Source organism: Aphis gossypii, chromosome 1, assembly GCF_020184175.1.
Source record: "Aphis gossypii isolate Hap1 chromosome 1, ASM2018417v2, whole genome shotgun sequence".
NCBI classification, from domain to species: domain Eukaryota; kingdom Metazoa; phylum Arthropoda; class Insecta; order Hemiptera; family Aphididae; genus Aphis; species Aphis gossypii.
Window position 1 is genome coordinate 23,906,164 of NC_065530.1, and position 26,140 is coordinate 23,932,303.

The 26,140-nt window shown below is 28.0% G+C and overlaps 1 protein-coding gene across 1 annotated transcript in view; it reads right to left on the bottom strand.

Moving 5' to 3' along the window:
* LOC114124103 (semaphorin-5A) overlaps window positions 1–25,747 on the bottom strand; it is a 46,270-nt gene extending 20,523 nt beyond the window's left edge. The window contains exons 1-3 of the mRNA XM_027987281.2: window positions 25,507–25,747; window positions 12,526–12,633; window positions 4,117–4,216 (exon numbers count right to left, since the gene is read on the bottom strand). Coding sequence (XP_027843082.2) covers window positions 4,117–4,216; window positions 12,526–12,607 — 182 coding nt within the window. The 5' untranslated portion in view covers window positions 12,608–12,633; window positions 25,507–25,747. The remainder of the gene's footprint in view (window positions 1–4,116; window positions 4,217–12,525; window positions 12,634–25,506) is intronic.
* Between the last annotated feature and the right edge of the window lie 393 nt (window positions 25,748–26,140).

Genomic DNA, 26,140 nt, shown 5'->3' on the forward strand with positions numbered 1-26,140 from the left:
CAATATACGACAACTAATTAAACTAGTATTATACTGTCCTTATATTAAAAAACATAAAATATATATATGTATTATGTTTCTTCTTCATAAACTGTTACAAAATGCTCACAATATCTTGAAAAAAATCAAAAGTAGAAAAATTGTATACTTATTTCAAAATGTCACTGTTAAGTTAATAATAATAAAATATAAATAATTATGAAATAATTTTTCAATTCTATGTAAATATTAATTTTATAAATCATTCTAATTTTGAAACGTATAGGTAATTTAAAAAGCCAATCAAACATACGTATTACGTATACAAATATACATATACTTGTGATTTAAGATAAAAATAAATTATGATTATCTAAAATTATATTGATAGAAAGTACTTTATTTATTTCTATGATTAAAAATTAAATTAATAATTATCAACTTCATGAAACAGACCAGATTGCTAACCTGCTGTATCATTTCTTAGGAATATATACTGATGTAGAGAAATAATATATATATATAAAATATAAACAAATAGTTATTAGTTTCTTTTTTATTATTATTATATTGTTCTTATAATTATGTAAAATGTCATATGAAAAGCTAATGAACCCTGCTGTCGAAACGTATGATTAATAAAAATAAAACAAATTACTATTATATTATAATATATAATAATTAATTATTAAAAAAAAACTATTATTACTGTCATTTATAACCACCGATATAAAATAGTTACTTCTAATTTGTGGATATATTACAACTGAAATATAACGATTGTATCAAATTCAATTTAGGTATTTATTTTCAACATTATTTTGTAATTAGTTTTGCTAGTAGTATATATAATTTTTATATTTTGGTCTACCAAATTAGTCTTATCTATGCTGACTAAATACATTAGTTTTTACACTATCGAAGGTCAATAGAGCCAATTGTTTATTTTGTTCTCATACAATCAAACTATCGACTACGATTCAAAATATTAATAAATATTATGTATTATACATGACGAAAAATAAAAAATAAATATATATTAACGCTCTTACAGCGTATATTTTCGTATTTGTATAGTATAAACTGTTTTCTATTTAAGATACTCTAAAAAAGGAAATGAATACGTGAGGACTGCTATTCGGTTATCAAATAAATGTACGTCACTATTAATTGTAAAACTAATAAATAGGGTTATCATCATGATTCTGTCAAAAGTTTTTACGAAATTATTTAAATATCTGAGTGTATAACTAATTTATGAATTATGATTATGGCGTATTATATCTAAGTAAATGGTTTGACGAGAAAAGCAGATAAAACACGTGCGCAAAACAAGTGTAATATTGTGGTAAATTTAATCATCAATAAACTATAAACAATACAGCTTAAATAACATGTACAGCGAAAGTTTAAGATAAAAAAAAAATAAATATTATTGATGCATTTAAATTTAATACATTTTACTTATTTTGAAATTAAAAAAACATTGAATGTGTCATGATTGAATTGAATGATTTATAAATTGATAGTATATATTAAATTATTTTGTATATTTTACTTATTCGTAAATTTGTGTTTTATTTTTTCTCAACTATACAATAATAAAAAATTACTACAAATAGTTTTTGTTTTAAAAATTATTATTTTATTTAATGTACACAATACAAATTATAGAGACTTATTGTTACATATAGGTACTCAATAATATTTTTAAAATAATCATTCCTTAAAACTTTTTATTAACTACAACAGGCTATAATTAAAATTTTAAAATATTTTATTTATATTAATATTTACTGAAGATAACAACATTATTAAAGTTTTATTATTTACAATCATAAACGTCTGTTAAAAACACTTACGTAAGTATTGTAAGCATGATTTTTGATTGTGACAAAATATGACGTTCTGGTATGTGGAAGTTACCACTTGTATATATAACTAATAAGGTGTACACTTGGAATGGTTTTGTCATTCAAAATCCAAGAAACCCTAGTAACTACACAAGTAGATATTAATAATACGTGTAACATATTATGAGCCTTCGCTGAATCAAAACGAAAGTAAAATATACTCGATAGTGGATCTATGACTATAGTGATAATGTTTATTTTATTTTATTGATAGGCTGAATATATGGGCTTTGAAAAAATGTGAAAGCTTCAAAAATCTACATGAATATATTTTTTTTTCATATAATTAACTCAAACGTTAAATTTCATCATTTGAATAATGCATGAACATTTTTATATTTTTATTTTATTTTACTATCTAAATAATTTATGTTAGTTAAATTATTAAGAATTTTTGAAAAATGATGATGAGAGTACATCAAACTAAATAATAATTAAATACTTAAAACAGTATGCATAATATGATATTATTTTATGTTTCTAAGTAGGTATAAACTATTCCCAGTAAAATAATTTTTTACACAAAAGTAAATAAAACCATTGAATTTTGTTACTATTGAAGTCTATCTAATTTTAAATACTATAGGCATTATGTCGGATACATAAGATTCGGCAATATTGAATGCAGTAGCATCCCATATTATGGGTTTTCTACTGACTGTATACAACTAGAGGTGTAAGAAGAGAACATGCAAAACTTGTTTATTTTACTTTAAGTGGTATGTACAATATGAAAACAATGACATAGCTATACAAATTTATATTATAATAATAATAATACGTATGTTTAAATAATAAATCTACTGATAAAATTACCTATACAAAAAAAAAAAAAATTAAAAAAAACTAAACGACCGACAACTCTAGGTATATTATGTGCCTATACCTACTCAAGTAATGGACCCAATGTCAATACACTTTGTTCAATGTTGAATCATTGTGCATCAAAATGTGGGTGCATAAATCACAGTTGTTATAAATACATGTACACCATGACACGTACTTAATCAACCAAAAATATAAAAAAATAAATGTACATTTAATTTAGACAGTAGGAATATTAAATTATTAGTTATTTCATAAGTAAATTTTACAAGTACCTACATATTTTATAATGTAAAAAATATAGTTATAAAAATATTGATAATTTTCCCTAAAAGTGAGAGTTTTGATCATAAGAAATAAATAAAAATTTTACATTTGTTTGACATAGTGTTATAATACTTCCTTTTTATTATTTTAAGTATATTATAAATTACTATATTTGAACTTGCGATGTATTTTAAAACGAGTGATAACCATCTAAATATACTCTGTTAATGTCTTATGTAAAATAATATCCCTATAAACACGGAGAACTATCTTAATAGTAATAATTTAGTAATTCAGAATATATTTTAGTTTAATTCGATTTTACTATTTTGAATTCGAGTTGAATGAATATAACATAAGTATATAGACATGCAGGGACATTTAGATGCTTGATAATAAAAAAACACTAAGAAAACACCCATAAAACGTGTTTGTATTCGAGATAATATTATTATATTGATTAAAAAAACATATAAATGTAGAACACACATATACATTATTAATAACATATAATTTGAATTAATTTAGAATAGTTTTTGGGAGTGTTATTCTCCAACATTAATTCTTTGTATTAACGTTTGCATAAGCAGTAAATTTTAAAAGCAAATAGTGAATATTTTCGTAGCCGTTTTTGTTATTTAGCCGTAGGCAAATAATTCAAACATTCAAGAATAATATTGCTAAGCGAACAAAACATTCCAATAGTAAAGTATGGATATTGTAAAGACGTGCCGTTGTGTTATTATTTTTATCAATATCGATTTTATTGAATATTAGTGAGATAAAGTAAATAACAAAATAACAAAAAAAAACAAAATTGTTTTCAGCAAACCAATAATCGAACAGGGGAAACATATTTATTTTCAAAGTAGGTATAGGGTAGAGTCACTGCACGACGTGAGTATGTTACACGACACCGGGTTATGTTATTCGATACCTATATAATAACGTTATTATACTGTCAAATTCACACGTCACTTGAGCAAAATACATTATACACACCGTACAGTAAAATATATATATATTATATCCACTATATTATTGGCTTCTGGGACAATATAATATTATAAAGACTATGTTTAGGTATACCTATAAATATCTATATATTGTACAAAGTAAATGATACACATACCTTGCACCGACTACCACTTGTTTTCTGGCTATGTCAAATAACAGCTGCGAGTACGATGTCACTCCGTCTTCCGAAAACGTGTTGGCCGTCGACATAACATCTACGAAAAAACCAAACAATCAAAATTATTCACACATCAAAATAACCTAGAGCCGACGTGTCTTAATAATATTATCGGAGATCATTTTTTATACGTTTTCGACCGATTTCGTTTCATTTTATATTTTTATGTTTTCATTTTTATTAACCTGTTTTGTTTATATTTTTTCCATGCAGAATACGTTATCCCGCCTCCGGGCATCGATGTCGTTCTCTCGTAGTATTATTGTTATTCGGTTTGTATTTTTATTATACATATAATTTTTTTTTTTTTTGTTGGCGAACGAATAACGACCATATGGACGCATTCGAAATGGTAAGGAAAAAGGTGATTTAATTTATTGAGACGCACGTATATGTTGTACAACACCCAACCGGTCCTAAACGCGAGTATAGCGCGCGAGTAGTCGTCCGTAAAGAAACAAATGCAAAAAAAAATTGATAACTGACAAAGTGATCAATTAAACATAGAACGTTTATTTTTATTTTATTAGACACAAAAACAATTTTTCATTTTTTTCTTTTTTGAAAACGTTACAATTATTATTGTAGGTAGTTCACGATTCGATTGTACTCAAGTCCATTTCGGTCAAGTGTCAATCGATTGTCATTTGTCATAAAATTACTCATTGTAAGCGTTTATGATGTATAACCACTGTTAAAAACACAATGTTTATACATATTCATTAAAAATCACGCGGAAAATCACGATTTTTTAACACATATTATTATAATTTATATCGCTACAGATTGTTATTAGAAAAACTTGTTGAATATTATTGCTTTTTACGTAAGAAGTATCTATTCGTTTTTAAAATATAATCCATGCATTAATAATATCTAGTCACGTAATATTTTTAAGTATTATATTTATGTATTACTGTATATTATAATACACTATATATTCTAAAAATTATAATTCTCCAATAGTAAAAATTAATAATTATTGAGGACAAAATAATAAAAACTTAAGATATTTTTTTAATGTTTGTATAAAAATGTGTAGGTTTCTTTTACATTTAAATGCAAAATGCACAATAGATAATGGATTAGATTCATAAATAAATTTAAATATAAATACATACATGCTTATTCTGTGTTGTTTATACCAATAAAGATTACTATAAAAATGGTATATAACATTAAATGGTATATTACATTCTACCTACAAATACCACCCAGGTATATAGTATGTTTTTTTTCAATTCTTATTAATAATTTAGCTTTTGTTTTTTTTATTATAATTTATATACAATTATTATTATACTAACTACTAGTTATTTTTCTTTTATTTAAAAAGGTTTTAAACCTTTATATTATGTTAATACCTATTGCATAATTCACCATTTACTTTGTTTATATATAAAAAAAATGTATTATTATCATTTATGTATATATTTGTGTTTTAATTAGTGGATTTAACTAAATTGTTTAGCTCACACAGTGTTATTATCTAAAATCGATATCCCATATACTAATACTGGTCATTATAACTAAGCAGCAGTACTTAAAGTACTGTTATGGAATTTATTAAGTGAAACACAAATAATATAAACTTACAAAAAATTTTAAATGTATTTCAATAATTTAATTTAATAAATAGCCAAATTGGAATTTATATTCTATAGTGTTATGGCATTAAAATTAAGTATGTAAAATGAAAGCATATAGAATAATTAATAAAAAACTCAACTTTTAAATTGAAACTGAACATTGTTTACATTATTATAGAGTTTGTTCAACTATTTAATGTACTTCCTATATTATGTGGTATCATTCAATCGTGATAAACATATTTGTACATAATTTCACTTGGTGTATGATTAATGTGAGGTAGACTGTAATCGAATCTAAAGTTACGATAGGTACCATAAAGCAATAATACGAGTAAATCTAAAGAACATAATGCCAAAATGGAAATTACAACTTAAGCTTCCGTCATTACAATCACGAATAAGAAAATTATAGTGTTTTTACATTTTATTATTTCATTAGAGTTATTTATATTATATTGATTTATGTCAACGTAAATTATTTTAATATCTTATTTAAATAAATTGTACCTACATCTACTACGTGAATGAGATTCACTGATATTTATCACTTCTATTTACAGAAATACAAATAATACTGTTTAAAGTTACCAACTAATGGATGTAGCATGTAGCTTTATAAGCAATGTTGAACAATTACATTTTTGAGGATTTTAGAAAACATTTTTTTTTTTATAATAATTTTACTGGAAAAATGTATTCATTTATTTGATAGATACGCATATTTATTAAAAATATATTGAATAATTTGTTCAAATTTATTATCTCAATAATTAGGAAACAAAACCTGATCACGTGTAAATTGGCAAAACAGGTTTATGTTACTAAATTTGACTAATTATAACTAACAATCACCTATAAAGTATTTTTATCGACATAAAACATTTTTAACTATGCTTAATGCATAATCGTCGGATAAAATCGCTATATCACGGATTTCTTTGTTCGATACATTTTTGGATTCATCACGACAGCGAAAAGATACTTATCATTATAGTGGCTTGTATCTAATTCTAATGGTTTAAAAATAATAAATTGTATAAGTATCATAATCAAAATCTACCACAAAATGAATATTCATAATAATTACGAGATAAAAACACGTAACATAAGATTTTACTTAGAGGAAAACACGATTGTATTATGTTTTTCACAGAAAATGTTAAAATATTTTTTTATTAAAAATGGATATTTATTTAATCCTGTCAATCAAAGACAATTTGCGTATTTTGTTATGAATTTAAGTGCTTTAAAATACTTGCATGAATTGAAACAATAATGATGATTTTCATTTACAAATAACTCTGAATACATAAGTCGCTAAGAATATTTTATCGATACATAACACATGCGTATACTGCAATAAGTAAAATAAACATACAATTAATTAATATTTTTTTTATTTTATATAAATACAGGTACTTATAAAATTACTACAATTATAGTATTGATTGTAAATATTTACTAATCCTGAATATTCCTAACTAAAATTTATACTCTTTCAGTATTCGATACTAAAATAAGTAATGTAAAATAAATAACTGTCTATATATTATTCAAATCTTGTTCGTATTACTTATATCGTGTGTATTATAATAGTATTATCTTACGTTCCAAGAAAAGTCATTTAAAATTAAATAATATACCACATAATATAGTTCCTATTTTGTATTTCATATTATGTAGATTACGATTGACGTGTAGACAATTATTATACGTTATTATTTATTTTTAATTTTAAAAATGTCAAAAGCGTTAAAAAATATAGTTTGTTATTTTGAATGATACTCACATTAAAAAAATTAAAGATATAATCAGATAAATAGTGTAGGTAGTCTTTTAGTAAAACGTGAAGTTAATCATCTTAAAAAATGGAAATAAGGAATCTTAATTGTGTTGTATATAAACTAAATTATCCTGAACTCAATAAACCAGTAAGCAAGAGTGCAAGATCAGTAAAATATAAGCCAGAAATATACTAATCTGTATTACTTATAAGTTATATTATTTAAAGAGTAAAATATAACATAATTTAACGTGATTTTATTACACGTCATACTTCAAACAGAAAAAGTGTAAATTAAATGTAAATGTAAAAATGAACCTAAGACCTGTGACCTGTGCCTAGAAAACGGTTAAATTTTATGTGACGACCTCCTACGATTTCTGTAAAGTAAAATGGCAATTTTTGACCTGAACATTAGGGTTTTTAATGTCGGGGTGACCAGATGTGCAAAGAAGAAGAATAAGACGAAGTCCCGTGGTCGTCGCCTACATCCTCATATGCGACCATATGTTTATATTGGATACTAAACGACGGAAAAAACGGCGGCTGGGAGGCCATGTGCGACGTGAACAAACCTCGTCCGCGTAGATATACATTATTATTTATATTTTGTACATATATATTTATATAAATACTGACGGGGGTGTGTGTTGCGCTTAAAGATATCGGGAGATGACACCCACTAGCGATCCTGGAGAACAACTCTAAACGACGTGAGTACACGCAAATCGTATGCAAGCCTCGCTCCCACTCCCTTTCTCATTATATCTCTCTCACTATCTTTATATCTGTTTCAGTCTTTCTTAACTGGTGCGTGTGCCTGCGGCCATAACCGTTCCGTACGTCTACGCGGTCTGCTCAATAGTTAGGTATATTATTATAAGTATAATAATTATGACAGCGGCCGCCCGCTATGTCCAAATGCCTTCTCGTTGTCGAAATGAACTGTATAAGAAAAGTATATGTATAATAATAATAATAATAATATTATCATCTACCAACGTCAAGGTCGTTCTGACGGCGATCTCCTGTTGTAGTGGTTCGCCATTCGATCGACGGAACAGATATTATAGAACTAAGAGGATTCGGTGCCCGTGAAGCGTTTTTGGGATCCAATCAGTTGGGTTCATTGCCATAAGATATTTTCCAAGACAAAAATTAACTAAATTTTTATGAAATATTAAGCAACGCTTAGATACTTCAGAAATATTGTATTTCATGTAGAAAATAATGTCGAAAGTAAAATATAAAAAAAACTGTGATAGGTATTTATTAGACAGTAAGTATAATATAAACACCTCTTATGTTAGAATTAATTTTAATACATTTTACAACCAAAATATAAATATTTTCAACATTATTAATATTTTTTATAGGTACGTTATAACCAGTCTTACAATATTTTTAACAGTACGTAATATTATTCAACTATATATCTAAGTTAAAGTCAAGAATTATCATAACTTCTTCAATAAATTAACTTACATTCTAATAGAATACTAGGTATATTACACAAAGCTCTCGTAGTTCATATTACATAAGCATAAAATTACAAGTATTCAAGTTATAATATTATCGTCATAAATAAAGATTTCCAATAATAATGATAAACGAATCTCTTTCGATTGTTACACGTAATTTAATAGTCTAATTAAACTAATTGGCTAAAATGATTAAATATTATTCAGCATTTTAAAATAAATTGAAATAATTCCTTCGTAAGCAAAACTATAATTTCATAACGCACAAATACTTTCTAGTTTTCTTGTACTTATCTTTTCCTTTACTAGGTACTTTCGTACATTCATTGCTATAAAAATGCATTAATTAATGACTATAAAAATTAAATAATTATGATCGCTTATTATTAATGAGATTAAATATTCAGATATTCGCAAATTCTACTATTGCGCATAATGATAAAGCAATAACCTAGTCTGAATACTCCGAACAAATTATTAACTTGGAAATTTTAATTTGATCCCGCAGGTTGGCTTATATTTTTTTCATTGAAATCAGTTGTTACTCCAGGCATATCAGAACTAGCACATACTACTTTGTATAATGAGTTTATGGCAACACCTAGAATGATAGGTAGTTTACTCGATGGAAATTAACACGTTTTTACGAATTACTCGTAATAATTTAAATATTGGCAAGATAAGAGTTGGTGCATTGGGTGTAATTATTAATTTCACTTAGAATTAAGATTAACAAACGATTATTATTTTATTTTCTTTACTTTCAAAAACATAGCAAGTGCCCTTTACGATATCTCCTCAAATCTGATAAAAAATTGATATCAAATGTAAAAAAAAAATGCAATGTAAAAACCATTGAAAAGTTAAATATAGGTAGTAACAAAAGAGTAAAACTAATCCATCTTTAGTTGTTTAATAGAATAAAGAGAAAGTTCTATATTATTAACTGCATAAAACATATATAATTGAACAAGCCGAGTTTCTCAAATAATCGATTGATGTATAGAAATATCAAAATTAAAACATAAATTAACTAAATAAAATGTATTGTGCTCACAGAAGAAGTTAATTTTTATTGAAATATTTATTGTTTGTTTATTTTTTGTAATTGATGTTATTTAAATTTTTAAACTTATATAACAGGTACTTATATAATATAAAGTATACATACCTACTACTTATATTACCAATAATTAGTTAATAATACAATTTCATTACTAAAATGTGTTTACTGAAAATGTTGGTAGGTACAATATAAAATGGTCAACAAATACGTGAAACATCGTGTAATAATCCCACTATATAATAAAAGAAAAACATGATTTATCTTAACTACCTATTTGTATTCACAGTGATCTTATATTTCCGAGAAAATATAATTTATGAAACACTCGATAATAAACTAAACGTTTGATTGCAGACATCGCAGTTGTGTGCGATTCAGTATAGGTACACCATGCAATCTTATAATACACTTCTATCTACTACTACAACACCGACCGACAAGTTTGCCCACGAGTTTTTCTCGCAGATCCTTTGACCTCTGTTATTCGTAACAATTATTATTATTAACGAGATAGAATGTTTTATATTATATTTATTATATGCATACATAAAGATAGTCGTGTGGGAAACAATGTCGTTCCGTCAAGTCACCGTTGACATTATGCAAACTTCGGTATTGTTTTGTTACCAGCGCCCCAAACACACGCCTTGGGAAGTGTGCTATCACGGCGGCCAATTAAAAAAAAATCAGCCCTGTTATAGTCGTGTGTTGATTTTTAAAATTTAGGCCGTGGATGTGAAATCTCTGAGGCAATTGAGTGGTAAAAAAAAGAGAAGAAAAACTCCGCTCGAGTCCGGTACTGTATAAGGACAATACAGCATTCTTTTCTATATACCGGACCGAGCTTCTGGTCTATAACGGATGATTTGTACAGCCTAAACGGGCACGTCTTCATTAACGAGAAAACGTCCCCTCCGCCTGCCGTGTTCGTCTCCAGATCCGGACGTCCGCAACGAAGGTCACGAGCGCGAAAAAATAAAGCCCCTACGGCAAGGACCTCCATACATGTAAACACGTATACTTACGTCCTGCGTCTGCAAAGAAAAATAGCTCGGATAACAGTATCATAAGGACTGCTTACGCTGTTTTCTACGAGCATATATAACATAGCTTATTATCAGTGCAGGTTATTAAACTATGCCGAACGGTATACATAGTCAACAAATGTTTTTGTTAAAAACAACATACCTATACACATCTATTAATTTAATTCTATTGTTTTATATATATGTACTGTATGTTTAATCAGACATACGTACGTGGTACGTAGTTTTAAGTATATTATATACTTATTAAATACGTTATCACACGGTAACGGTAGATGCAGTTAATATATATATACGTCGTACATGTAATCTATACAATCTTAATATTATAATATCGCTTCAATTATATATACCTATATATATGTATATATATGTGTGTGTGTGTGTGTGTGTGTTTTTTTTTTTTTTTTTTGTTATTATTCCTTTAAACTGACTAGATAATTTTAATAAAAATCTGCACGACTGTATTGTATTATCATATTAACTATTACCTAATAGTAATTTATAGCTTTTATTGGTATTGAATTGAATCAACTATGAAAGTTTATGTTAAATATCATATTTTATGTTTATATTTATACCTAAATTACTAACTAAAATGATTTACGTTAAAAAAAGTATTTTTGAAATTTCATACTAAATAATATCCTCCTAGATCAATCAATAACTAACTGTACAAGAATTAGTATAATAAATAATTTAATTAATTTGGAATTATTGTGAACGAGATGTTATACTGTTATACATATGCATTGGAATATATTAAATACATTTAATTCATATAAACATAAAATTTGCAATAAACAAATCACTATAAAAGTATTAATTATTAAAAATTATATAAATTACGTAAATCGAGTAAATATCTAATAATGAATAGCATGTTAAATATTGTTCGCAAAAATAAAAATGTAAGTATTTTATCAATTAATCTTTATTACGGAGATTACAATTATATTAATGTACACAGATTCTAGAATAACAAACTAATTTTTCTAAAATGTAATTTGAATGGAAAAAGATAATATAGATAAATCTGTCATGTTGGGGTCGATTTATTATACAACTAACAATGCGTGCATACTTTTAACACTAAACTTAGTCATGAAATCATAATATCCTTTACCTAGAAATATAACTACCTAAACATCATAATAAGTCTCGTTGTTAGGATACTTTAAGCTGTCGAGACACATCACATGATTTAGTAGTACTTTCTACGAGTATTATTATAAACTTCACGACAGTTCAAGGCAGTTTTGTGCATTCTGGACAATTCTCCAGTTATCGTTCATGACATTTTTCAAAAAAAGAAATTATTTACTCCTAACCAAATAATAATAGGTAAGAAAAAAATTATTTCTTTCATAATATTTACCTTTATATGGTATAACATGGTGTCCTGGCTCGATTTGATGACCATTAACGCACGCTATCACCAAAAATATGAGGAACATCATAATTGCGTTTTGTCTTTTAATAAGCCCTGAAAATAAAAAACCAAATAATCAAACAATGTAACAAGCAGATACAGTAAATCATTTAGATGGGTACATTAAAATACGTCACACGTATGTTGTTAAATGCTTCAAAATATTAACAATAGTAATCACTTTTTTGACGATCAGACTCCAGACTTACGATCGACAATCGTTCAGTGTCATTAAAGACTCATATGAAACGGATTGTGAACAACGGTCGACCTAACCTTATTTAAATCAATATCGTTTATTATGCATACTTTAAACTCTATTAAGGACGAGGGAGAGAGGATGGTAGGTCAGTATAGGGTACCCAATACAAGAGTATAATATTATAATATCTACTTTTATGCTTGTTCAGCGTGATAGATTACCCGCTGTGCACCGACTGTCGTTTATTGGAACCGTGTGACCGCTGAGTCCTGTAGTAGATCAATCTGCTTTCAAAGAAAGGAATAATTTTAGCCCTCTTTAACAAAAATATAATGGAATGACTCAGTTTTTTTTTTCGATATCCTCAAATAATATAATTGTGATGTATATATATTTAGCGAATTTTATTGGAAATAGACATTATTTATAGACAATTTTACTAATAAATTACAATGAGTATTTCAAAAAATTACGAATTAAAAATAAAAGTTATTATAAACCAGCATAGTTTATATAAATTATCAATAAAAAATTAAATACGGTCCAGTCAAGATTTAAGGTTTTATTTTGACACCAATTTAAAATGCAACTATTGTGTACATTGATATTTGATATAAATACTTGACTAAATATAAAAAAGTGAAATATAATCGTCAATAACATATTAATTTTTAAGTTTATAATAAATTAACTTTATCTAATTTGATAGAAATATTAAAGGAACAATGAAAAATGGAAAATCGTTAATTTAAAATTAATTTTAGTACGTTACTATTGCACCCCGCAAGTAATTATGTTGTATAGAAAGTTTGTTATAATTTTTTTATTAAATTATATACAAGTTTTAAATAGGCTAATTTTCTAAACGGCCAATATGTTTATGATCAAAAAAATAAAATTACTATTTTGATAATAAACAGTAGTCACTTCGGGCAAATTAACCTAATTCATACTGTAATTATACTTTAACAAGTAGCTTTATATATATACGTACATATTTACTTTCATAAATTATACACTGTCTAATAAGTGTTCCTCAACATTTAATTACAGTAAATATATTATATAATTATATATAATATATATATATTAATATTCCAAACTAGTAGATGCAATTTATAAAAGTTATATTTTTATTTAAAATAATACAATTACTACTACCTATACGATTTTTATAATAATCAAAAGCAATCAATTAAATTATATGAAATATATTTTTAAGTATCTAAAACGTTATAATATATTGTAATAATTTACAAATAATTTGATAGTAGCTCTTACTGCTGGCACAGTTGTAGTTGGTGGCTAGTTAGGCAGTTGGCATGTCATATGTATATTGTATAGATACATAAATATACAAATAAAGATATCACATAAATAATATTTTGTTACTAAGATTTTGTGAGTTTTCAGATTACTGAATAATAATATTACACTACTAATTATGTACGTGACCTTTATAGGAACAAATACTAAATAGCTATCAATATTCAATCCAAATAAAATTTGATTAAGTAGTTCTATCATAGTATACATATACTGTATTATAGTAGGTGTAAGTTCTGCTATCAGTTTATAAGCAAATAAATTACGAGTCAAATGTTGTTTATCTAACTAGATAAAAGTTATAGATTATATACACAAAGAACAAATAATTTATCAGTGGCGTGGTGAACGATAATTTCAGAGGCGATTCTTAAACCTTTGAGTGATGGTCGTTGGGTCCCATAATTATAAATTTAATATGATAAAAATAAGTAGTAAATATAGATCTAAAATTTAATTAGTTGTATTATATTATTGTGTATTAATTATACAAATTTACGTTAGCCTCCCTCCTCACCATTTTTTCCGTCTTTAGTGGTGAGTAGGTCCTAATGGTAGGTACCTACGTTTTTTTTTTTTTAATCTGGAAAATTTTTAGTTCACTACGCTACTGTAAGTAACTGAGTACTTTTAATTTAATTGCAATTATTTTATAGTTAAATTATAATTAATACAGGTATAGTGTCTACTGTCTAGTATAGTTTTATTGTTCCTTAATTGTTATTTGGAACTTCATTACTATTTAAAACATTATAATAGGTATTAAATATATTAGATACATTTCAATGGATTTAGAAATACCTTCAACGAATATTTTATTTAAATGCTAGCGTATCGTGATATTCACAATGAATGGTGTTATATATATATTTTTTTTTTGACCACAGTTATTATTTAGAAGAAATATATGGCTCAAACCAAGCACAAAAACGGACTATAGGTAGATAGTCATTTCAAGCCCAATACGATTTCTCTTGAACTTAACTGAATACACTATAATAAGAATGAAAGAGGAAAAAATGATTTCGATACTCGTTTTTATTTTAAACCTACTGCGTCTTGAGTAGACACGTACACACGCACGCATCCGGTTGGTGTATAATACCTCCTTGTGTGGCTACCGTTTTATTTTTAACAAAAAAAAGTACTCTTACAAATATATCCGCAATGAATACAAATTACAACAAACGGTCAGTGGATACAATAATACTATAGTGATCTCAGTTCTTGGAACTAAAATGTCATAGGTACCTATTTTAGTTATATTTTTTAATGTAATATTGTAATATCCACAATATTATATACAAATATTATTTGTTTTAATTTAGCCACACGCGTATTAGTAAATGTATTGCGATAGTATGCATAATGTGATGATTTTAATATACGAGTACCTATTACAACAAAATATTATTGATAAAACTTAAATGTATTTTAAAAAATAAATCTTCGTAAGAATAAAAATAATAACAATGAATTAACATCAAACTATACGACTGAATTGTGATATTATATGCTATACTTAAATTGACTTATGAGTAAGAATATAAAAACAAGAACATTTCATTTTTTGCTGACACGCTATATTATTATACAGTTGTATACAGTTGATAAAAGATCAAAGAATATTGAGTAGTTAATACAACTGTCGGCAAATGATAAAATCCAGTTTAATTAATTTATCGGTAATAATATGACTGTTATTATATATATAAGCTTACTAACACATATTATACAGAAATAAATAAAATCTATATTAAAAAATGCGTAGTTTAAATAATTTAGATTAATTACTTACAAATATTTATTATCAAGATAAAAAACAATTTCATTATACATATAATATATATATATAACTTTTTGTAGTTATTTTAACTGTGATGAACTAGTGAATTTTTTTCACAATTTTTTTTTTATAAATATATATATATAGTAAAAAAAATTCACTAGTTCATCACAGTTAAAATAACTACAAAAAGTTCTTTTTTTATACTATAATTACTGAAATTTACCAAACCCTTATTGCATCTTTATGGAACTGCAAACAAATGCATTTATAAATAAAAATTATAATTAGCTTTAATAATTAAATAATAAATATATATTTACAAACCAGAAAAATAATCCTTCTTGACGTATAAATATTATATGATTATACTATATATTACCTATACTGTATTATGTTAAATTATTTTTGAAGTGTCGTAAAATACGTTTTTAAATTTAAAATAAAATATTATTAAGAATATATTATTATTAAAAAAAAACATGATGTGATTACTATTATCTACCTATATATATGTTTTTTAGACCATAGAGTGCAATTCTACCATGATTTTAAAACATAAATGTTAGCTAAAATATATAAAGCCAAACTATGCAAAAGATGTTCACTCTTTTGACTAAAATAAATTAAAATCATTATAATACTAGTATATTTCTCGCTTAGTTCAGATTCTAAAATACAACTATTTATTCAAATTTTAGAATCGACACGGAATGTTTATTTTAACATTTAATATTTAACTTTAATTTTAATAACCTAAAGTTATAATATTAGAAAATTTAAGTATTATGTTATAATTATAAAAGTTGGAAATATAATTTTCTTTAAATACGAAATTTAATATTTTTTTCATGAATAAGTAATGAACATAATACTACAGGTTATATTATCATACATTTAAGTACAATAAATTTTGTTGAACAGCTAACTGCTATAACAGGGGTGGCTAAACAGTCGATCGCGATCCACCAGTCGATCTCGGACAATTTCAAAGTCGATAATGTATGATAATTTATTTTTAGGGGCATGCGCTCTATATGTTTCTTAATAATTAAAGTTATTCAATAATAAAAAAAAAAAATTATGGAAGTTGATCCTTAAAAGTGAAGTATATTTTTAGTAGATCGTGACCAAAAAAGGTTTGGCCACCCCTATGCTATAGCATGCTCAGTATTCACATTTTATTACATCGTTGTGATTTGAATGACTTTCAACAACGGGCGGTGTCCATTGACGTGGGCCATTAATTTCATTGAATGAAAAATATGCTAATTAACACACTCAAATTTCAATAGCACTATACGGTGTCAAATAAAATAGGCCTCTGTAATTTATGCGAAAAATCACTCCAGAGGTAGCAGACTAATAAAAAATGTAAAAAAATATTGCAATACGATATAGTATGTACCTATCTTGTGATATATTATCTATTAGTATCAGATTTAATTGCTAAGGAAGCTAAAATACAATTGGTTAAAACTTAATAAAAGAAACAGAAACCAGTTAATATTACCATTGAAAAATAACTTTTTTTTTCATTAGAAAGAGTACAAAAAATTTCTGAAAAATCATCAAAAATGAAAAATAATGTTATTGGCATTGAAAAAAAAAGACAATCATGAATAAAATATGTAATATTATAAAATAAGCATAAAATTACTTCTTGTACAAGATTTTAAAACGTATACTAGTAATAAATGTAATTATTAATACAAAATTAAAATTAAATATTTTCTTACATTTTGTTTATTTATATTTAAAATAGATATAAGCTAACAGGTGTATTATACAAAACTGTTAAATACCCAAGTACGTTATTAGCTATTAAGTATTATTATTGAAGATTTAGATAAAATAGAAATATCCGTCACTCATGCATAGTTATTCTATTTAAGTTTTACCTAATTTGACCATCATTTCAAATTTGTATACAGTAACTATCTACCTATTCGATTTTCATTATATAGGCTTACTACATTATAACTTTCGATTTTATCTCCATTTAATCGGGTTACCTTTTCATGTAAGAAGACATTAGTAGTCTGATTATATGAAACACATTTATACAAACCAAAAACTGGTTTGTTAAATCATTGTAGGTACGCATAAAAAAAACATTTCAAAACTCCTATAACAGGATTAAATAGAAGAACAATCAATAAAATCGTTTTAAAATACAATTTATCTTAATATCATCATGATTCAAACAAAAATCTATTAACTTTTAAGTAAATTATACCAAATGTAATCAGTTAGCATTAATAAAATAATGTAAATAAAATATACATAATTATATTTTTTTATAACGAACCTGATAAATTTAACAAAAAAGACATGTGGTAATAAATTATTCTACTTAAACTTCTATATTATGTGCGAGTAAGTAAATAAAAATTTAATATTTCCAGTAGTTACCGGAAACCGTTGGTGATATTTGATATCATAATCATTGTGTTATAATGATTCAAGAGAAAATCATAAAACTACAGATTATAATATTTTACAATAACTTATGCTTTATCAGACATTTTTTTTTTTCATTACTTTCGGAACCATATTATTAATTTTGAGCAAATACAAATAATTATGTACAAATTAATAAATGAGTTAAAAATTACTTATATAATATTATGTTAGTAACGATAATTAATTTATTAGTTTGCTGATAATTCAACAGCAAATTTGCTGATTATGCATTCTTTTCCGATATGTTATTGTTACTATATAACTATGTGTTATTATAGTATACAGTTGATCAAGTAATTACAATAACATAAAAACCAAATTATAACTACCTATGCGTATGAAATAACACTTTTGATAAAAATATGTGCATTTGTTATTTTTTGTGCATTATTATTGCGATATACCTATACTAAAATAAATATAATACAAGATCTAGTGAATAATATTTATGATGAAAACATTAATTTTGGCTTACACAACTCGTACATAATAATATCTGAATTGGCTACAGGTACCACACCTGTACAGCATAGATGCCGCCGAAAAGGGTATACCCAGCAAAAAAGATGGCAGCAGCGGCTTGTAGGTACGCCCGCGAGCAGATTACCATAATAATGTAAAAAGAAAAGAAAACCGCGGCGGCAGCGGCTGATGAATAATGCGCCCTAAAATGTTGACACAAGATAATATCCAACATGGCGGGTGCATTTAAATATTACATTATATAGATACACACAAACATACATACACTCAACACACATAAACATAGTATATATATATATTTAAAATATAATAGTCTATAATGTGGAAGAAGACTCGTAATTAAAATTGACCATAGAAGGCGCACATGTTTTACGGATAATCCATTGTATGCCGTCGGGTCCTATACCGACCGTATAGCGGCCGCAGAAGATGCACACCACTGTCCCCGAAGCCGCCACAGATGGTACCGGTTTTTATATGTAGTATTATTATTATATTATACATAGGTAGTGTATATAGTATATATTCATATATATCTATGTTTTTCTTTTTTTCAAGCAATGGGTCTAATTTTTTTTCGTCTACTTTTTCCAAAACCTGCGTAGCACGTGCTATGTACACGGTACGACGTGGTTCATCTGTCATTGTCAGTAGGCATTGTGTTTTAGAAGAAAATAATATACACTGCATACAGCCAGAAAAGAAACGATTTCCATTATTATTAAACGCGTGTGCAGAAACTATTGTGTACGTTAAGTGTATCGATAATGAAAATTATAACATTATGTTTTCAAAAACCTGAAAGCGTACAGGTGTGTATAGTGTATACTTATTATAATATAGTTGTATGCATATGAGTAGATACCTAATAATTACCTATACTCTTTACACATTCACCAGTGAAATCAGGGATAATAGTCAATGCTATAGTATTTAACCACATAATAACTGCAATAGCAGCGATAGGATTTTTACCGAGATCAAAAATATTATTTACGGAATTAGTGATTCAAAATCTATAAAGTTTGTAAATTTGGATATAATTAACGTATTGCCATAATTTCAATTCTAAATGGGATATAAAATTAAAAATAAATAAAATAACAACTAATAAATTTTAAACGCAAACTAAAAAAGTTATTAATCATTATAAAAATATTATTACATTTTCTAATAAATTTGAAACAATAATCGTATAATAAAATGCAATGCATTATATTTTTGACCATGATGTTTAAATAATCGAATACACTATTTGTTTTCAGTAAAAATGTATTTTAAATAAAATTATTAATTATAATAATTAATAACTGATAAAAACTACAATATACAGGTTATCAAAATTATGTGTTAATATTGTATTGTATTGTATTCATCAATAAAAACATTATTATCGATATTTTTTTATTATTTTAATAAAACGTATAATATAATCATCTATACCTACCAAACCTAAATTATTTAGAATTATTATTGAAATTAACTGAAATACTCATAATAGTAGGCAATACCAATTTCTATATAATATAAAACTGATAATTTATCTAACAGATTTCAATACACCAAGTTAGAATGACTTAAAAATAATTTTAAAATAATTTGATTATCAAATATAAATTTATAAATTATTATACACTTAATATTAAATATGAGAAAAACAATTTAAATTTCTGATGATACTAGAACATTATATTGTCTAAATAACTAAATGCATTTATTCAATGCATATTTAATCAGTATTTTTTATTATTAAAAAAATATACTACCTACATAAAATGGTGTCCAAGATAAAATTAAATAAATGCAGTGACGGATGTCAATGAATATATTTTAAATAGGTTTAAATACACAACAATTATTAAATGATTTAAGTGACTATAATAAAAATAATTTTGAAATCGTTCCGCCACAAATCCTTTACGATTTATGGAAGGAACTAACATATGGTGTTTTCAAGTGTTGGTATCCCTAATTAATATTTGAATTACATATTAAACGACTATATAATGGATTAAAATACCGTCACAATGTATAAACTCATGGGTATTAAACATTAAACCTATTTAGCCAATTACGATAAAGGAAAAAAAAGAAAACATAGTTATCAATAAGCGATTGTTTCTTGTTTTTTTTAAGATTTATTGTGCTCTGACTTTTATCGTTTCTAGTCACAAGACTTGAGAACCTACTAAACATTCATAACATTTACAGTTAATGTAACACCAGTAGTCTTATTATATGGATTGTGTATTATTATTTTTACACAGTGTTTAATTGCAGTAAAGCACAAACGTCAAAATATTGTAACACGATAAAAAAAACATGCCCGATAGATGCTACACTTACAGAGTAAATTTTATTGAATAGTATTTATATGTTCATAATACTTCATATACATTCTTGAAGCACCGTTAATTAAAAATTAAAACGTCCTATATTCAGGATGCTTTTGTCTTTTGTCTCTCTCGCCAAATACGAACTACATATCCTATGCATTATACCGTTGCAGTTGGCCACAGCTAACAATAATAGCATAGCGCTGCAGATATAGTAGTATGCATGTTCTATATGACTAAATATTATAAATAATAAACAGCAACGACATGGTACAATAAACTTATAAATACGTCACGCAACTATTTCACAAATATTTTAGTTGGTTTTTCCAACCATTTGCAAATTACATATTACAATTGGCATAAATTATTATACAGTAAATAGAGTAGATTTTAAATAAATTTAACAGATTTATTCAATTAATATTGATCTTGTAATTATAACTAACTTGTGAATAATATTATAAGTAACTTACGTGCATCTTATCTTAAAGAGCTACTCGCACACATAATTCAGAGGTGATAGAGTCATAGAGAGCCTATTTTAAAAACTATTTTCACCAAAATGCCATTGCACTTTATAACACTGCCTATAAATGTAAGATGTACACTATGTAAAAATAATTGACGGACAAGACCATAAAATCATTCAATTAAAACCAGTAAGCATCAAACGGTACGAAAAGACTGATGTGAAAAATATAAACAGAAACAATCGGTTGTAACAAGAACGATGACCAACGGAAAATGTCACAGTTACCACTTACCAATTTACCATGAACATACCGTAAACAATATTGGTATCGGTTACTAAACCTTGGTTACTGTGATAGTATCGCAGTCTGTGAGTTTATAATATTAAACCTTCTTTTTGAGTTCGTCGACGAACGCGGTCGGAAAGTTGTTGGCGAAATACGATAAGGTTCTAATACTATCTGTGGTCTGATCGTAGTAAACACAACGAAGAGACCGCTAACCACATATCTATTATAGGTACTGTATACTCGCATTGAATGGGTAACAGAGATAGTTTCCATTAGTCTTTAGTCGTTCCTAAAAAATGGTCGTCCTCGCTATTTTCTCTGTAGTTCCACTATTCTATTCACTATTATACGCTTCATCATTTTCACGTTATTTATTTATTTTTAATTTTATGCATTTGTAAATGCATGTATCGTGTATATTAATATATTATACCTAGTATCGTTCAGTGAAAAGAAATTCGATTTCTATAACCAACCATCATTTACGTTTTTCTAAGTGCGTATTATTTATAATGTTATTTAATGAAATAAATCTTGATCACCTCTAGCCCGACGACACGTGCCACCCGTTTCCCGAGGATTTCGTACGTGTTTATCAGCCCCTGTCAAGACGTGAAGAGCAAAATCACCTCTATATTATTTACAAATTATTAGTAGAAATATACGTTTTCACATACTTTTATATATGATTAGTATTAGGAAATTATAGAATGGTTTGAAAAATTCAAACGGTGTTAGTAAATAATATGGTACATATCTACAAAGCATAGGTATTATATATATGTAGATATAATGTATATAACCTATTAAGTTCAATGATAATGAACTAAAAATTATCAAATGGCGGTAATTGAAGATCATAATTCATATAATGTAATTAACAATTCCAAAATAGTAGATCTTTTATTGTATTCAAGACAAAAGATTGTATACATTAATGAGTCGACATTTTATAACTTAAGTAACTAACAATTCATTCTAATTTCTATTGTTACAGAATATCCCTAAATATTTGGTCAAAACGGATTAACAAAAATAATTCAAATAAAACGTATTTTTTTTTTTATAATTATTATTTCAAACGGGTTTTACCAAAAAGTATTGACATTAGTTATCTGTTGATTAATTTATTAAAAAAAAATCTATAATATAATATATTATGGTGTAAAAAAGACAGAAAGATTTACGAACAATACCCAAACGAAAAGGTAGAAGAAGACCACGCATGGTTCCACGAAAATGATAAAATAAAAATATTAACTGCATACTTGTATACTGCAAGTCCAGGAGACCATAAACAATAAAAAATAAAAAAAAAATCATATTATTTGCACGTAAAACGCGTAAAAACCATTTCAATCCGTACACGAACATGTTATATAATTAAATACATACAGCGATGAAGTCTCCAAATTCTTTCATTTGAATTTATAACATCCGTAGTGAACTCCCTTTTCATTTAGTTTGACATCGGTGGTAATATTTTTTGACGTCTGTAGAGTTTCGTCGCACACACCAACCGTCGTTGTACTTATTATAATAAATAATAATACAACAATGTACGCGAGGGAAACCACTGCTGTATGCTGGTGTTGTTATTATACTGGCTGCGGACACCCTCACGAACTCGGGAGCTGAGCGACGCAGCAACACTATGTATACAGTATACACACCAACGCGTTTAGGGTACCTTAATTCCAAGAGTTTTCTCGGAGAAAAAAATATACAGAGACACTGCACTGGTCCTAGGGTCAACCAAGGTCATCGGAACAATCAACCGTGAGCACACATTATACTATTATAGGTACACACTATTATAAAATACATATTATTATTATTGTCACGGGTATGTACATGTTACCTATATGCGAGCGGGTTATTGTTCTTGGATGTCACAGGGTGCAACCGGTTTATATGGTTTATTTTTTTTTTATGATAACGTTATTGCTTTCCGTATAAAATAAAATAAGCTGACTTACAAATTTTATAATAATATATGGTAACCTTTGAGTAGATTTAGACGGTATCTATGAAGTTTAGCATGTTCCATAAATCCGCACCCGTGCGCTCGAGCACTGCGAGGCCGGTGGTTCCTAGGTTAAGATCGCGCGGTCTAAGCGATCCTGCTGCGGTATATTATTACTCTTTGAAAGAACGAGACAAAAATGACCTGTGTACGCGGGTGTGTTTATTATGGAGGTAGGTGCAAATGCAAATATCGATCACGACAACCGCACACGACTGCAGTTACAATATATACAATATATAAGCGATTACATTATATATTATATACATACGACATTATTCTATATAGACGCTATAAAAGTTATATCTATCGGGGCTACTACCACCTACACTCTACCCCCTTCTCGACGTTGCCGCCAGTCGTGATTGTCGTGACCCGTATGGCGCCATGGACCAGGTAAACGGTCACCATCGGATGTTCGAGGCCCGTCGCGTCCGAATACAGGCGCCGAACGACTGCCGCGAAGTGCATTATATCGAATGTCCCCATGGTGGTGCCACCCGGTGACGACGGACTCGAAGATGACGGCAAGACACATTATATAATAATAAATAATGGAGTTTTCGAGCCGAACGTGCCGTAAAACCTATAACGAGATAATTTTTTTCCCTTTTTTTTTTTTGTTTACCAAAAAGATTTCTATAGGTATACAAACATAATACAGATTACGTAGGTGGGTGGTGTATATACAAGTATAACATATACAAACAGTGGCCGTTTTCGTCTGCAACCACCTTCACGCCCTCAGTTACACGCACAAAAAAACAACCCTTATAATATGATAATAATAATTTATACGACCAAGACGACAATCGTCGTGACCACGGCACCCGCGTCCCGTCGAACCCGTCAACCGGAAACAATCCGTGACAGAATGGATAATTGATGGTGGACGCTTCGTGAGATGTCAATGTATATGGGCGTAGGTGGCTTATCCGACCACTTAGTAAGCCATTTTCGAACCCTCTCGCCGAAGACCTACGACCGCGACGATGAAGACGTCGAGATAATGGACGTATTGATTACGCGCGAAATCAAACCCAGCACGGTCGACTACGAATCGTGTTACGACGTGGTCCGGGGGCGTCGCAAAAATGCATTATATCATTTATGTCCGACTGAACCACTATACAGTGGCGCAAGCCAGAGTCTAGAGTCGTGATCCATGTGTGCTTTTTGGGGGGAGGGTACTAAAACATACCATCAACCTGAAGTCTTGAAATAAGCGCACTCGTAATTTAAGCCGTTTACGGACGACTGTAATGCTACTACTATATTTTAATATCGCGTAAAAAAACGCATAAACAAAGCCATTATTAAAACGTATTATGTGATCGTTGAACGGAGGCAAAGTCAAAGTCGCGCGGATCGCGTCGTCAACGCGGTCATTAGAATAAGACCGCGAATAAACGCCGAGACTTCGGAACCTCCCCGAACGTTTTTTATCCCGGCCGAGCCGTAACAACTATCGGCAATAAACCTTCGCCTATTATATATTATATTACATTATATTGTAAACATAATTCGACCCGACTCACCTGCGTTATCGGCTTGCGGACATCATATACAGTAATCCAGAAATCTAAGCGTGTGCGTGGTGTTTGTATGGTATTGCACCGAAGAATATACACTGCGGCGGCAAAACGAAATTCGAAAACAAAATGCACTCGCGACGCGCACACCAAAACTGCAGCGACGGCTTCAAGACCAGTTTCACGCGGCGCGGAGAGGACGACCGGTCGGCGCGAACGTCGGTACGAGACTGGGGCCACCACGTTATACTGTGGTCGCCACCGCCGCCGCCGCCGTCCGCCGCCCGCTTACCGCGGTACGCACGCGCTGGCACGGACGCACGATGCGTACGGCCACCGCGTACAATGGGTAAAACACCTGCGACCACTCCCCTGCGACAAAGCGGCGGCGGCGTACCCCCGCGCCGAGGTTGTACGACCGCGCGCGTACAACACCCGGCCGTCGAAATCTCTGAAACCGGTCTAGGGGACGCGCCGCCCGAACGCGATCCGTATACGATTAAAATCGCGCGTGTCGGGACCTACAATACGCGTACGACTATACGATAATACTACTACGATAATACTACTACTACTACGACGATGACGACGACTACTACTATACGTATATAATATTCTGTATATACGATTATAATAATAT